Consider the following 16,288-nt stretch of genomic DNA (forward strand, 5'->3'; position numbering starts at 1 on the left):
ACAAATAGGTTTTTAAGTGACTTTGCTGTCAGGGATGCTATTGTTTGTTTTTCCTTCTGACACTATCTCTCTGGAGAGTTTCTGGTCAAGAGAATTATGTTGAGGCTGCAGATTGCAAGAGAATTGTGCCTAATAGGGAACAGACAGACAAGACACCTTTCATGTCCAGCCAAGTGCCCCCCCCCCAACTTCTCATCTTCCCTTTTGGCTTCAAAGTTGGCCCTAGTTTGTGCTAGTTTCCTCAGTACAGCTGGTGAATAAGGTCACACATTGATTTTATTTTGGAGATTGGCAGCTGGGTCCAGCTTAGCTCTGAAGCTGGGGAGCAGCATGGCTCTGCTGGCGCATGGATGGGGGAGCACCCTTGCTGGAGCACAGCCAGCCAGCCAGTGGGAAGAACCTTCTAGAAGGTGCTCCACACTCAAAGGGTGGCTGCTGCTCCTTAGTGATCTCAAAGCTCAGAGCTTGAGCTTGTAAAATTTAAATGCAAGATAGGTGCCAAAAGTGCCCCCCAGCTCTGTCCCCACCATGTGTCATGTGCTGGACTTTATAGGAAAAGTGTTAGCTCTGAGGTCCCTTGGGACCTTGAAGTGCTTTCAGGAGAAGAAATCTACTCTGTGAACAGATACTCAACCACACGCAGCCCAAGCCTATACAAACTGGGTACAACTGGGTGTTGTTGAAGCAAAGTGGGTGGAAAAAAAAAAAGATCCTTTCTTTACCTCTGTGCTTCTTGAGTGGAAGGCAGATTAGCAAAATGTCTTGGATGGTTGGATTCTTTCCCCCTTAGTCACGAGGCTGATGTAACAGCATTCAGCTGATTTCATGGTAAAGACAGTCACAGTTCCCAGAGCAAATCATTTCAGGTCACCCATTGCACACCCACCCTCATCATAGTCCTTCAGGAACTGGTGGGCGAGTCTTCCCCCATGGGGCTTTGGTGGGAACCCCAGGGCCATCTCTTGTCTGAAGGACAAGGATGTCCTGGATGTGCAGAATGTCGCATTTGAACTCCTTCCTTCTTGCCCAGCCTTGGGGAACAGAATTCACCACCTGCCTAGCTGTGGAGGCAGGAGGGCGCAGTCCTGCACTCTGGGCCCTGCAGGCTGTGACAGTTTGAATCCAAGTGAGGGAAACAGGAAAATGGAAGGGGAAGGCTGATCCCACTCAGGCTGGATTTCATTCTCTCCTTCCTTCTCATCTCCTCTACGTGTGGTTTCTTTTTCTTTTTTTCTTTTTCCTTTTAGGGCCACACCTGGGGCACATGGAGGTTCCCAGGCTAGGGGTTGAATTGGAGTTGCAGCTGCTGGCCTACACCACAGCTGCAGCAGTGCCAGATCTGAGCCACATCTGCATCCTATACCACAGCTTACAGGCAACTCTGGATCCTTAACCCACTGAGCAAGGCCAGGGGTTGAACCCACATCCTCATGGATACTAGTTGGGTTTGTCACTGCTGAGCCATGATGGGAACTCCACTAGTCAGATTTTTAACCTGCTGAGCCACAATGGGAACTCCTACGTGTGGTTTCAAAGTTGGTTCTGCGTCAAGATGTGTCCGTTCTCAACAATTACTACAGGCTGAACACATCCAATTTTTTCATGGTAAGAAGGTTCTCTTAAATGGAGCTTAAAAATCTAAGAATACGCCACTCGCTAATTATTAAAGCATGAAACAACAGAAGATGCCAGTGGGGTGTGGTGAGCAAGCTCTGGGCCAGGAATCAAAGGTCTTCACTTCATTTCTTGTCCTGACACTAGCCCACTCTGACCTCAGGCAAGGAGCACAGTGAACCTGCTCCAGGCCTCAGTGTCCCGGCCACAAAGGGATGCCACCAGACAGCCCCCATCACCCTACCAGGTGCTGGGAGGGTGAAATGAGAGATTATAGGGGATGTGCTTTATGTGCCATGAATGATTTAAAGGGGGGGCGCAGTATGAATATTAAGAAGCTGCTTTGTTGAGATGCAAGGGAATCTGTGAGGAACTTCCTGGTGATGAAACCTGGATGGATGATTGCAAGCCTTTGAGTGTCCGGACCTACTAGACAGGCACCAGGCGGTGGACAGCACTGTCAGGGAGACAGGCTATGTGGACCAGTCTGTCCCAGGCCAGCCTGCTGTTGTCCCTCAAGAAACTGGCCGTGGATGCTGTCAAGGCTTTGATGAAAACCTGGACATACTCATACCTGGCTGGTGTTGACGAAAAAGTTATAACTTTGTTCATTCTTTTCTACACAAAAGGTGCCGGCCTGTGGTGGACACACTGGACAGATATACTTTGGTTTCCTTTCCCAGTCTGGGTTGGAGTCAGCCTCCCCCACTTTTTCTTTGTCGTTCTTTCCTTTGGCAGAGGTGTGCAGTGGCTTGATGTGGGATCTCAGTTCCTAGACCAGGGATTGAACCCAGGAGGAGGTGGGGAAAGAGCTGAGTTCTAAGCACTAGGCCAACCAAGGAACTCCTTGACCTTGGTTCTTGATCTCTAGGCACAACAAGCCAGAAAGCTCTCTGGTTCAGGCTGTTTCTCTCTCAGATATCCCACGGCCATCCTCAGAACCCTCAGCCAGGTTTGCAAACAAATGTGGTATTTGGAAGAAACCTGTGACCCTGCCAGACTCAGCCAGATCACCTGGGAAAAGGATGTTCTCCCTGGACTGTTTCTGCCTCTTTCAAGGTAATTTGCTCTTTGAGTTCCAATGCTTGCCCCTCAGGTTAGCCAATGTCGCCACCTAGAGGCAATTTAAGTTTTTTTTAACAGCAAAAGGCAACCATTTTTATTTTTATAATTTCCTGAAATGCCAACATTTCACTTTCTTGCTCTTTGAAAGTCCAGAATCCTGTTTATTTTTTGGCCATGGCTTGCCATGGATCTTAGTTCCCAGACCAGGGATCGAATCTGGGCAGCAGTAATTAAAGTGCCAAGTCCTACCCATTAAACCACCAGTTAACTGCCCAGAATACCGCTTTCATCCACGGTGTGGCTTGGGCAGCCTTGGTGACCAAGGGGAGCCCTTCTCTGAGGCCAATTGTAGGATGCCAGAGACAGGCACAGCGGCTTCCTGTTGGGTCCGATGCCCGCCCCTGCTATTATATTCACTACACCAAATCGTAGAAAATAAACTTTTTAATTGCTTTGTAATTGGCACAGATGGCATAATTCAAACTCACATTTTTATTTAAGAGATTCTGAAATACCACACTCTATATTTGATTCAAACAGCACAGGAATCGTAATGGTTTTAGGTTTTATAAAATTACATTTGGCAGCAGCATTGTGTTCTGGAAGTTGTTTCATAAAATTAAAGACTGGGGCTTGGATAAATAAGAAAAACCCATTTAGAAAACAATGACCCAGACTACAGTCATCGGTCGTGACTCTGAGAACTGTGCTTTCTGGTTTTCGAAGAGCTTGCTACTCTATTAACAATCAAGGGCTGCAAAATCCTGGCTTAAAAATACGGTCATCAGGAGGGGAGGCTACAAATGAGCCTAAAAAGTACTTACTCCCTCGGAACAGGAAGCTCAGAGCCAGGCCGCTGTTGAAACTATGAGCCTTCAATGTCTTGGAAGGACTCTCGTTTCTGGGAACTAAGAGATTCACTGGTCTTTGATGAGCAGTCACCACAATGAGGACCATGGTGGCAGAGAAATCCATCCTCTCATTGGATTTCCATCAGTGCAGGGCCTGGGGTGGTGGCGGGGGGAGTACCACCTCTTGAGGAGGATGTCAGAAAGGCCCAAGGCCCGCTTCTGTAGGTTGCCTGGTAATTTTCAGGGTCAACACCACAGGGTGGCCAATGACACAACTCTCATCAGCCACAATGTGGGTTTGGAAGATTAACTTGAGCCTGAAGTGAGCAGGACTGCTTATTCCAGAGCAGAGACCAATGTTTACTGGGTGGGATGGAAACTGGGGGCAGAAGCCACCGTGCCCCCAGAACAGCAGAGATGACTAATCGTTGGGGTGTGTGTGGAGTTGGAAACAGGACTTTCTATTAAAATGGATGACAGTGGGAATTCCTTCTGATTCTGGTGATTATGGGCAGTCACCGAGTTTTGTTTTGTTTTGGCCATGCCCATGGCACGTGGAGTTCCTGGGGCTAGGGATCAAACCTTTGCCACAGCAGCAAACTGATCCACTGCAGTGACACTGGATCCTTAACCCACTGTGCCACAAGGGAACTCTCTCACCCAGTTTCAACCTGGGAAAGGCATTCATGCCTTGGTTTGTGGTCCTGGGTGAAGTTCAAGCCTGAGCGCAACTCCTGGCTGTTAACTAGGTGCTTGTTCTGCAGAAATGTCTGGACTTCTCAAATCTAGTCCAAAGCCACTACTTGAAGTGAGCTTCCTGGGTCAGACACGAAAAGGTGGTTTTCATCCATGCACATGATCCTCGGTGAGCTCACTCCAGGTCACACGCGTAGGGCGTGGTTGTGCAGTAACGTGGATGCAGAGGTGAGAGCCCAGGTGCCTGCATACTTAGTGTTCGTGGACCAGCTCTTGGGCTGGACCGCTTTTCAGTGTGCCTGGGCCATTTCTACCGGGGCCTTCAGCTCCGCTGTGGGCTTGTCCAGGGCAGCTTTCTTGGAGTAATCACGCTCTCCAAAAATAGTGCTTCCAATTCGGACATTCGTAGATCCTACTTCAATCTGTGGGAAAGAAGGACTGAGGGCTGAGGGCAGAGTAACAAAACACTATGGATGCTGAAGTGGCACCACATTTGAGGGGCTTCTTTTTAAATTTTTTCTCCTTTTTCAGGCTGCACCTGTGGCATATGGAGGTTCCCAGGCTAGGGGTCGAATCGGAGCCACAGCTGCTGGCCTACAGCACAGCCACAGCAACTCAGGATCTGAGCCACATCTGCTACCTACACCACAGCTCATGGCAATGCCGGGTCCTTAACCCACTGAGTGAGGCCAGGATCAAACCCACGTCCTCATGGATACTATACTGGGTTCTCAACCTGCTGAACTACAGCAAGAAATCCTCAAGGGGCTCCTCGGCAGAATGATGAGGATGCAGCTACAGAGGACCAGGAGGCAGAGCATCTCGCAGGTATGGTGCTACCCCTGGGGGGTGGTGTCTGAGAAATCAGTAAGGGTTTCAGAAATTGAGGGACATGACTGGCACTGAGAGGGGTGGGGGACAGGGGTCGCAGAAAAGTGGGGCACAGCAGCACAAAGAAGGGCTGTGGTCCAGCCCATGCGCCTTCTCATGGGCCAGTGGTCATGTGGCTCCTGGTCACCAAACCCAGAGGGAAGTTTAGAGTTTGATTTTTGGAGCTTAGTAAGTTATTTACCCCTCCAGAAGATCGTGTATTTGAGCTGCGAACACAGCACACCTATGTCAGTATATACTTAGGAGTTGCTGTCAGGCTGAATCTACACGTTTTTGTTTTCTGTCTTTTGTTTTGTCTTTTTGCTATTTCTTGGGCCGCTCCAGTGGCATATGGAGGTTCCCAGGCTAGGGGTCGAATCGGAGCTGTAGCCACCGGCCTACGCCAGAGCCACAGCAACGTGGGATCCGAGCCGCGTCTGCAACCTACACCACAGCTCACGGTAATGCTGCATCGTTAACCCACTGAGCAAGGGCAGGGACTGAACCCGCAACCTCATGGTTCCTAGTCGGATTCGTTAACCACTGCGCCATGACGGGAACTCCTATACGTTTGATTAAACAGCAGGCTACCTCCTCATGACTTACTACCACATAACCATGCCAAAGCATGAACACAGTGAAATGCCTTTTGAAGAACTGTAGTTTAATTTCTTTCCTTTTTTTAGAGTATGCTTTTTAAATTTATTTTGAAAAAATAAAGTTAATATAAAACAAAAAAATTTATTTTGGCCACGCCTATATCACAAAGAAGTTCTAGGACGAGGAATCAAACAAACCTATGCCACAGCAGTGACAATGCCAGATACTTAACCTGCAGAGCTGCCAGGGAACTCCTTAATTTCTTTCCTTAGATTCCACTTAGGGAAATATATTGAGTTAAAAAAAAAACCCTTGTGTATCAGGCAAAAATTTCTATACATTTCATTTCAAAAAAAAAGCCTGTCGTGGCTCAGTGGAAACAAATCTGACTAGCATCCATGAGGACTCAGGTTCCATCCCTGGCCTCACTCAGTGGGTTAAGGATCTGGCATTACCATGAGCTGTGTGTAGGCTGGCAGCTGTAGCTCCAATTCAACCCCTAGCCTAGGAACCTCCATATGCTGTGGGTGCAGCCCTAAAATAGCAAAAAAAAAAAAAAAAAAGGCCAGGGTGGGGTGGAGTTCCTGTCGTGGCTCAATGGTCAACAATTCCAACTAGTATCCATTGAGGAGAATTCGATCCCTGGCTTTGCTCAGTGGGTTAAGGATCTGGCATTGCTACAAGCGTTGGCATAGGCTCTAGCTGTAGCTCTGATTTGACCCCTAGTAGGGTAGGGGACATCAAAATAGGTGAGAACCACAGCTACCAGGTGCCCTACTCCTACAATGAGGCATTTCGAAGGTTTCTCCAGCAAAACCCCGTTCTCGCTGTGGACTCTTGGACCCTACCCCGAGGCACCTAAGGGCATGGAGGATACTTACTGCGTGCTGGAAGTCCACGGACATGCCCATGCTCAGCTCCACCTGGTCAACAGGGATGTGCAGCTTCTGACACAGCTCCTCCCGGAGGGACACTAACACCTGATAGGAAGACCAGTGCAACACCCACGTCACTGCCTTCTCTGAGGATGCCTGACAGGGGGCTGAATCGGGACATCTCTGCCAAGGAGTACTTGTTTCCTCCTCATGGTTTCCAGGCCTGTCAGAACTGCCAGAAGTTACTGAAAGGGTTTCTGGCAAATTCTCCTACTTTCAAGAAGACTGTCAGTCACTGGAGAGGGAGCTGGAGCTCATCTTCTCTAAAGACCAGGTGTTAGCTAGTTTAGTCAGGTGAGAAAGGTCTGTGGGGGTTTGGGAACCTGTTGTGTTTTGTATATGAGGAGAGTTCCATAGAGGGTAATAACTGAAACAATGCCATTTGCAGCAACATGGATGGACATACTAAGCTAAGTGCAATAAGTCAGGCAAAGACAAATATCATGCGATATCACTTAGATATGGAATCTAAAAAAATGATACAAATGAACTCAAACAAAGTTATGGTTACCAAAGGGGAAAGGTGTGTGTAGGGGTATAAATCAGAAGTTTGGGATTAACATACACACACTGCTATACATAAAAGATAAATAATCAACAAGGACCTACTGTATAGCATAAGGAACTATACTCAATATTCTGTAATAAACTATAAGGGAAAAATTCTGAAAAAGGATGGATATGTGTAGATGTATAACTGAATCACTTTGCTATACACCTGAAACTAACACAACATTGTATATCAACTATAATATAAAATTAAAAAAAAAAAAGGGGGTACCAGCACAACATGACAGGCTAGCTCCAGGATGTCTATGGAATTTACCATGACAGCCAGCCCTGCAAAAGGATCTTGCTGGATGCTTCCCGCCCACATGAGCAGTGGCCCCATCCCTGACCCCGAGTACCTGGAAGTCTGGATTTGGTCCTTGACTAAGATCATGCCCAAAGCTTCCGATGGTCATCAGCCCCACGAACTCCAGGCTGGGGCACTTGGCTTTCACGTGTTCTACCATGGCCACTGTCTCTGAAGGGAGCAGGCCATGTTTGCCTTCACAAAAAGAAATAGAAGATGCTTCTATCAAGATGTTTTATTGTTATTTATTCATTTTCTTTTTATGGTTGCACCTGAGGCATATAGAAGTTCCCAGGCCAGGGGTGAATTGGAGCTTCAGCTGCCGGCCCATGCCACAGCCACGGCAATGCCAGATCCTTAACCCACTGAGTAAGGCCAGGGATCGAACCTGCACCCCATGGACACTATGTTGGGTTCTTAACCCACTGAGCCACAACGGGCACTCCAAAATGTTTTAAGAAGCGCCCTTCTCATCCCTTCCTCATGATGGAGGAGGTGACTCTCAGACAAGAGGGCCTCTTGGAAGAACTTGTCCTGGAGACCAAAAGAGTAACTTTAAACTGAGGTCTCTGTGAGGCTGCACCCCTCTGAAGTTTTTCTTTCTCTTTTTTTTTGTCTTTTTAGGGCCACACCCAGGGCATATGAAAAGTTCCCAGGCTAGGGACAGAATTGGAGCTGCAGCTGCCAGCCTATGCCACAGCCATAGCAATGGCAAGATCCAAGCAACATCTGTGACCTACACCACAGCTCACGGCAACGCCAGATCCTTAATCCAATAAATCAGGGATCAAAACCGCGTCCTCATAGATACTAGTCGAGTTTGTTACCACTGAGCCATACTGGGAGCTCCAAAGTAATTTTTTAAGGCCTGAGAAGTATTATACATGTAAACGTGCAATCTCTTTTGGGGGCATGGTGACCTTTCACGATCAAAGTCACAATCCCCTTCTTGACTCCCCTTGCCTGCCTTCTCAAAAATTCGGAAATAACAAATCATAATGTATTGAAAAACTACAAGTGGGCTGGCTGAGGCTGCCACGGTGCACAGAGACCCTACGTACAGGCTTAAAGGCCCACGATTTCCTTCTGTCATCTGAGCCATCAGATGCCGAGGCCCTCATTCTGTCTGAGCTCTCCCCATCCTAAGAGAAGAAAAGCCTATGATGCAGGTCTGATCACTTACTTTCCTCTCCACTGGTGTTAACCTGGACCATGACCTTTAACCTTTCAGGAGAACCTTTTTTCTGCCACGAACTGTTCACCTTGTCAGCCAGCTTCATAGAATCCACCGTTTCCAGCATGAAAAGATTGGGGACAGCTGCAACGAGAAAGTGGCAAGGTCATTCTTTACTCACCCGACGGCAACAAGCAATGTACCCCAAATATTTTCTTGGTAGATGGAAAAGTAATTCCTCAGGGAAAGAAAAGGACTGTTAAGTCTTCAGTTCAGCTAAGAAGGCTTATGTGACAGTTTTACTAATATGAATTCGAATGTCAGCCCACTGCTAATTCGGAAAGATGAAGAAGGAAGAGAAGCAAGGACATATTCCAACCAGGTGGCACATGTATCCCTCTAGAAACTTGGAGAAGCTGGTAACTGTAGATTCCGAATAGCAGGCTGATCTGATTAAAGTTCAGTTCAGATTGAGAGGAAGAGGCCAAGGTGACAATAAGGAAAGGAGAAACAGCGAAAGTCAAAGTGTTCCCCTGGCCTGGTGTCACCCTGTCCTTAAACTTCCTGGGGTAGGGGTGCGCATATGCAACAAGGACATGGGAATGACCTGGGAATGACACTGACAGCTAAGGGAGACACCAAAGTTGCCAAAACCACCTCCTTTCCCAAAGATGCCTGTGAAATGAAGTATTTGTCTTGCCTCAGAAACAACATCAGTGGCTCACTTTATTAAACACTGAAATCCTTTAGGCAATATGCTAATCACTTTATATGCACTCTTTCTTTCTTTTCAATTGAACCATAGGGAGTTCCCGTCATGGCTCAGTGGTTAGTGAATCCAACTGGGAACCATAAGGTTGTGGGTTTAATCCTTGGCCTCGCTCGGTGGGTTAAGGATCTAGCGTTGCCGTGAGCTGTGGTGTAGGTCACAGACGCAGCTCGGATCCCGCATTGCTATGGCTGGGGTGTAGGCTGGCAGCTATAGCTCTGATTAGACCCCTAGCTTGGGAACCTCCATATGCTGCAGGTGTAGCCCTAGAAAAAGACAAAAGACAAGACAAAAAAAAAAAGAACTATAGTTGACTTTACAAAATTGTTAGTTTCAGGTACACAGCTAAGTGAATCAGTTATCTATCTATATATTTTTCAATCCTTTTCCATTATAGGCTATTACAAGACATTGAATATGAAACTGAGCAGGACCCTGTGTGGCTCCTGGGCACATAAGCCTTTCTGTGTCTCCCCCATTTCTTGTTTTTAGGGAATAAGCTTCAGCCACCCTGACCTTCCCTGAGTTCCAAAGGGCTGGTGCAAACAGTTGCTTATCAGGGAAGGAAGGAGCAGTCAAGAAACACTAGGGCAGACTTGGGGCAGGGTCCTGGTTCCTCTTCAAGGAATATGTATATGACAATATCTCTGAGTTCTTCTGCTGAACTAAAACAAATGAAAGCCAGACAGGAAGACCACCAGAACCAGTCCTGGGGCCACTAAACGCCAACTTTGAAGAATACAAACTTGCATCTACCCTGATCCTTCTCTGTGGCCCTATTTTATACTCCCAAACTACAAAACCACTTATACTTCCTAATCTCTCCCAAGGGAGGGCACGGTCTTTAAGGTATGAGCCTGCTGTGGCCTCCTTTGTTTGGAACAGCAAGAAAATTATTTTTTTTCTCCATCACCTAAAACTCTTCCTCTGAGTTTCTATTTGGGACTGGTGGACAGAGGCCAAGTTTCGGCAACAAATATAGTTCCCTGGGCTCTACAGTAGGTTCTTGTTGTTTACCTATTTTATGTACAGTAGTCTGTATCTGTTAATCCCAAACTCCTAACTTATCCCTCCCTCCCCTTTCCCCTAGTCATATGGCTAAATCTTTCTAGTTAGTTAATCCCCTTTTTTTTTTTTTTTGGCTACACACATGACATGTAGAAGTTCTCCAGTCAGGGATCAAACCCGAGCCACAGCAGTGACAATGCTGGATCTGTAACCGCTGAGCCACCAGGGAACTCCCAGTTAATTTTTTTTGTTAACTTTTTTGTCTTTTTTTGCCATTTCTTGGGCTGCTCCCGCAGCATATAGAGGTTCCCAGGCTAGGGGTTGAATCGGAGCTGTAGCCACCGGCTTACGCCAGAGCCACAGCAACGTGGGATCCGAGCCGCGTCTGCAACCTACACCACAGCTCACGGCAATGCTGCATCGTTAACCCACTGAGCAAGGCCAGGGATTGAACCTGCAACCTCATGGTTCCTAGTCGGATTCGTTAACCACTGAGCCACGACAGGAACTCCCCAGTTAATTTTTAATTTTATTTTGTTTACTGTAGTTCACTGTATATTGTATTTTATTATTATATACTGTACTTGTAATACATAAAATTAACATATTTTTGTATTTTATTTACTGTAGCCTTTCATTTAAAGGGAAAAGGACAAAAGTGTCACCTTTGTCAGCTGAAAAATTTTAAGGGCTTTGGTTCCTTTCAATTTACTTCACAGCCCACCAGAAAATATCTAATGTGCAGAGTGGGGCAGGTTCCCAAGAATGTGTTACCCAGTCAATTGTGAGTTCACACTGTTCTTATTATGATGTCTTCTCATGTCGAGAACTAAGATTTCTTTCCCAAAAGAAATTGCAAAGCACAAACAGCAAATTTGAAACATTCTAAAAATCTGTTATCTCTTCCACAGAAGGTACTGTATGTAAGTGATACAAAGATCAAGAAATTGTGTCATCATATTTAGAATTTTATCTTACCCATCAATTTGTTGACATTTTGTTTCTGGAGATGGCCAATGAAGTGCCATTTGATCTCAGGACACGAAGACAGAATCTGAGGAGAAAGAGGTGACCATGTTTGACTTAGACTGTGTGGAGGCCTTGCTGCCTCAACTACCTTGCACATTCCCCTCTGACCTTTCAGAGCTTATGCAATAAACCACTATCATCGTCATCTTCAGTCAGGCTCCTGAGGATACTCAGGGGAAACCTAGGGCTTCTTTTATGTGTCACTTGTTCCAACCCACTCCCTCTTTCTTTCTGATATTGCCCATTAAAAAAAAAAATCAACTAATAAGAGCTTTCAAATGTCAAAAGGATCCAAGATCATAGCAAGCTCCTAAAATCACCAGCTTCAAAAAGCTGCACAGGAGAAAACTAGTCTTAAGAAACTCTAGATGAGAAATATTTGGGGCTCAAGGTGAGTGTATTTCTACCATCAGATCTAAAACTCTACCACCAACGTGGGTTTTTAATTCTCAACTGAAAAGTCAAGAATTTATTTACAAACTAAATAATTCAGATTCCACTTACTTTAGGGTTTGAGGCTTTTTCGAGCAGTTCTTGAACCTAAAGGGTAAAAACAGAACAAGTCAGGAGCCTGGCAACCATGACTCTTCCAAGGGCACAAGGGCAGTTTGGAAAAGGACTCTTACGTAGTTCTCCCCAAAAATGCGCTGGCCGTGATTGTAGGCCTCGATCACCATGTCTGCAGGCTTGGTCTTGCTGACTGCTACGAGCCGGGGCTGGATGGCGGGGAGTTCCTGCCAAGAGGAAGAGAGCCAAGATGAGTGAGCATTTGGGAATAAGATCCCAGTAAGTCCTATAGGATAGCCTGGAGAATAGATTGCACAGATCTTTAACTTGGCATTGTGTAAGATCCACTATTCTTTTTCCTTTTCTTTAATGGCTGTATCTGTGGCATATGGAAGTTCCTGCACTAGGGGTCGAATCAGAGCTGCAGCTGCCAGCCTACACCACAGCCACGGCAATGCCAGATCCGAGCTGCATCCATGACCTACATCACAACTGGCAGCAACATCAGATCCTTAACCCACTGAGCAAGGCCAGGAATCAATCTGCATCCTCAGGGAGACTACTTCAGGTTCTTAACCCGCTAAGCCACAATGGGCACTATGGGATCTATTTTCTAACACTGCGGGAAGATCAGTAGCAAATGATGTTGACGAAAAGTCTTCTGTATGCTTGTATTGAAATCTAATGTGCTTAGCTACTGAATATTAAGCAAAAGACTTTTCTCTCAGGAGAGCTGGGCAGGTAAGTAAAAGCAGTGGTTCCTTAAAGTGTGGTCTTTGACCAATGGCATCAGTTAACACCTGGGTCCCCCTCCAGATCTCCTGAATCTGAATCTCAGGGTGTAGTCTTTGAATCTCCTTTCAAACAAACTCCTTTCAAACAAACTTTATCAGACAATACTCTTGCATACCAAGGTGGGTGGTTTAAGAAGCACTTCATTAAAGGAAGGCATCTCTGTTAGGAAGGGAGGCCACTTTTGGCTTCTGAAACCCCAAGATGAACATCTGGCTAACCCCAAGGTTAATTACACTCTGGTCCTGGTGTAATTATTAATATTGCCCACGTGCACTCTCAAAAGCGACACCCTTAGGGTTACTGTAGTTTTTTCCTTCCTTTTTTGGCTGCCCCATGGCATATGGAGTTCCCAGGCCAGGGATCAGATCTGAGCTGCTGCTGATCCCTAACTCACTGTGCTGGGTCAGGGATTGAACTTTTGTCGCAGTGCTCCAGAGATGCCATTGATCTTGCTGTGTTACAGTGTAATTGTTCAGTCTAACCAAGAACCAGGGGTCAAACTGATGCAAAGACACAGAAGACTCTGGACTCAGGATAAGGTTTATCCGACCCCCTTCTCACAGCCATTATGTAAAGAGCAGGGCTTCCCTGAATTCTGCTGCAACCAAATCCACACAGAGAAGAGATTCATCTGTCCTCACACGGCTTCATTTTCATTACCCCATCACCCTCTGGAACTTTTACAGAATCAGTGTTCTCAAAGGGTCTGAAGAGTTAGGTCAATTAACAGAGTTTCCCCTTCCTTCTGAGGGCTGCACTGACTTTTTATGAGACTGTGTCATGTTTCCTAGAATTATGAGGTAACAGTCTTTAGGGAAAAAAAGTGGAACAGGTAGCCCATCTGCCTAAGTTATGTTGGGAGAACTCCCCAGGGAGATATTTCTTAGGGGAATCTCTAGCTTAGCTTTTTCTTGGAGGATCATTAATGCCAGAAGGAGGAAATTCAGGGCTAGAGTAACTAACTGACTTGTTTAAAGTAACATCTAATTAACAGCCCAGAAAAAGCTATACCAATACAGGTCTTCTGTCTCCAGGCCAGCTGAGCTCTGACACTAAATGCTTAATCAGAGAAAACTTTGATCTCTCTATTCAAATATGTCTCACACCACACCTTTCAGCTTAAACTTGCACTGAGGAGGGGCAGATGGTAACCTTTAAGTAAGTTCCAAGATACCAACTATATATAAGGGGAAAAAAAAAATCTCATCTTAAACTGCTTGGGAATGGATGTCTAGTTCCCTCCTGCCCCAAACGCACAAGTGCAGCTCTAGTGTCACCCAAGTACAGCCAATCCACCCTTTCCTTCGTTTCCGGGTGGAACTGACATTTACTGTGCATCTACTATCTGGGACGCTGTCACACACGTGATCTCGGCAGATCTGGCCTCCTTTGGGTACTCCTGCAGTGGACATCCCCTTCTGCAGCCTCTGCGTGCAGGCCTGATCCCTCTCCCCTCTGCCAAGGCGGCTGATCCCGACACAAAGCCAGATGGGTAAATGGTCGCGATGCCTGGAGACCAGTCATTTTCCCGGGGTAGCGATACCTTTTGCTCCAACTAAGCCAACCTCCAGAAAACCTGACAGATGCTGAGGAATCCTTTTACCAGCCTCCTGGGGTCTCGGCAACCCGTGCCAAAGCCAAGGCGGCGGCCAGATCTCGCTCCTGCGGGGAGACCCCTCTGCGTCACCGTGACGACCCATTCCCACGCAGGCGTCTCATCTCCTCCAAGCGGCCGCCCACCGTCCCCACGAGGTCCCTTTTCTTACCCGCGGCCTCCGCGCCACCGCCTGCTGCACGCGCTCATTCACTGCCCGCAGAGCGAAACCGATTCCCAGCTCCGCCGACATGCTGCCAGCCTTCCACATTCCACAGAACCGACTTCCAGCCCCGTACCCGGGCACCCGAGGCTAAATCCCCTTCCGGTCCCGCCCAGCTCACGTCTCCGTGTTGCCCGTCTTCGTCTCAGCCAATCGTCAGTATGGGGAGGGGCGGCCCCGCCCTAGGTGGTGCCATCTTGGGGAGGTCGCCGCGAGGTGGGGCGGGGCACTCGGGTGCGGAGGCACTGTGACGTACTTCCGGGGTTGCCGGGGGGCGGGGTTTTCCACCTAGCCGCAGCCCGCGGACGCAATCGAGGGACAGAAGGGGGTAGAAGAGGTCCCTTAGGTCCTCTTCCCAGTTGTGGGAGATAACGGCTTTTATCTCAGATGTTTTTGGGGAGAGGAGAAGAGATAGAAAAAGAGTTCCCTCCTGGCTCAGCGGGTTAATGATCCCGCTTTGTCACTGCTGTGGCTCTGGTTACAGCTGTGGCCAAGTTTGGTGCCTGGCCAGTCACTTCTACAGGCCGCGGGTGTGGCCAATAAATATTTAAAAATATATAAAAGAAAATTGTTTCTGAAGAACATGGTAGGATCCCAGTGTACCGAATTATTTTCCTCTGGTTATCCTTTAGATCAGTGCCCAATAGAAATATGATGTGATCCGAACATGTAATTTAAAATTTTCTAGGAGTTCCCATTGTGGTGCAGTGGAAACGAATCCGACTGGGAACCATGAGGTTTCGGTTCGATCCCTGGCCTCGCTCAGTGGGTTAAGGATCTGGTGTTGCCGTGAGCTGTGGTGTAGGTCCCAGACAGGGCTTGGATCTGGTGTTGCCGTGGTGTAAACCAGCAGCAACAGCTCGGATTAGACCCCCCAGCGTGGGAACCTCCGTATGCCAGTGGGTGCGGCCCTAAAAGGACAAAAAACAAAAATAAATAAAATTTTCTAATAGGCACAGAAAGTTAGGAAAAATTAATGAATACATTTTCTATAGCCCAATATACCCAAAGTAAAGTTTAAACATAACCAATAGAAAAAGTTAATGAGATAGTTGAGGTTTTTTGTCTTTTTGTCTTTATAGGGCTGCACTGGTGGCATATGGAGGTTCCCAGGCTAGGAGTCTAATCTGAGCTGTAGCTGCCAGCCTATGCCAGAGCCACAGCAACGCCAGATCCAAGCCGCGTCTGCAAACTACACCAAAGCTCATGGCAACGCCTGATCCTTAACCCAAAGAGCGAGGCCAATGATCGAACCCATAATCTCATGGTTCCTAGTTGGATTCCTTTCCCCTTTGCCACTGTGGGAACTCCAGTTGAGGTGGTTTTTGTTGGTTTGTTTTGTTTTGTTTGGCTTTTTAGGGCTGCACCCGTGGCATATGGAAATTCCTAGGCTAGGGCTCTAATGGGAGCTACAGCTGCCAGCCACAGCCACAGCCACAGCCACAGCCGAGCAGGATCTGAGCTGAGTCTGTGACCTACACCACTGCTCACGGCAACGCAGGATCCCTGACCCATTGAGGGAGGCCAGGGATCGAATCTGTATCTTCGTGGATGCTAGTCGGATTCGTTATCACTGAGCCACAACAGGAACTCCATATTTGAGTTTTTAAAAACTGTAACCCAGTGTGTAGTTTGGACTTTTCCTCATTTGGGACTGGCGGCATTGCAGCTGGTCAGTACCCCACCTGGTGGCAAGTGCTGC

The 16,288-nt window shown here is 47.2% G+C and overlaps 1 protein-coding gene across 1 annotated transcript; it reads right to left on the bottom strand.

The window, feature by feature from the left end:
- Positions 1 to 3,108: 3,108 nt before the first annotated feature.
- PLPBP (pyridoxal phosphate binding protein) lies at positions 3,109 to 14,702 on the bottom strand. Its single transcript, XM_047772502.1, has 8 exons — positions 14,536 to 14,702; positions 12,094 to 12,201; positions 11,972 to 12,007; positions 11,417 to 11,492; positions 8,671 to 8,805; positions 7,540 to 7,682; positions 6,578 to 6,676; positions 3,109 to 4,648 (listed from the first exon to the last, which is right to left on the bottom strand). Exons 1-8 carry the CDS (start codon positions 14,632 to 14,634, stop codon positions 4,517 to 4,519), a joined length of 828 nt encoding a protein of 275 aa, XP_047628458.1. The 5' UTR covers positions 14,635 to 14,702; the 3' UTR covers positions 3,109 to 4,516.
- Positions 14,703 to 16,288: the final 1,586 nt, after the last annotated feature.

Source organism: Phacochoerus africanus, chromosome 3, assembly GCF_016906955.1.
Source record: "Phacochoerus africanus isolate WHEZ1 chromosome 3, ROS_Pafr_v1, whole genome shotgun sequence".
NCBI classification, from domain to species: domain Eukaryota; kingdom Metazoa; phylum Chordata; class Mammalia; order Artiodactyla; family Suidae; genus Phacochoerus; species Phacochoerus africanus.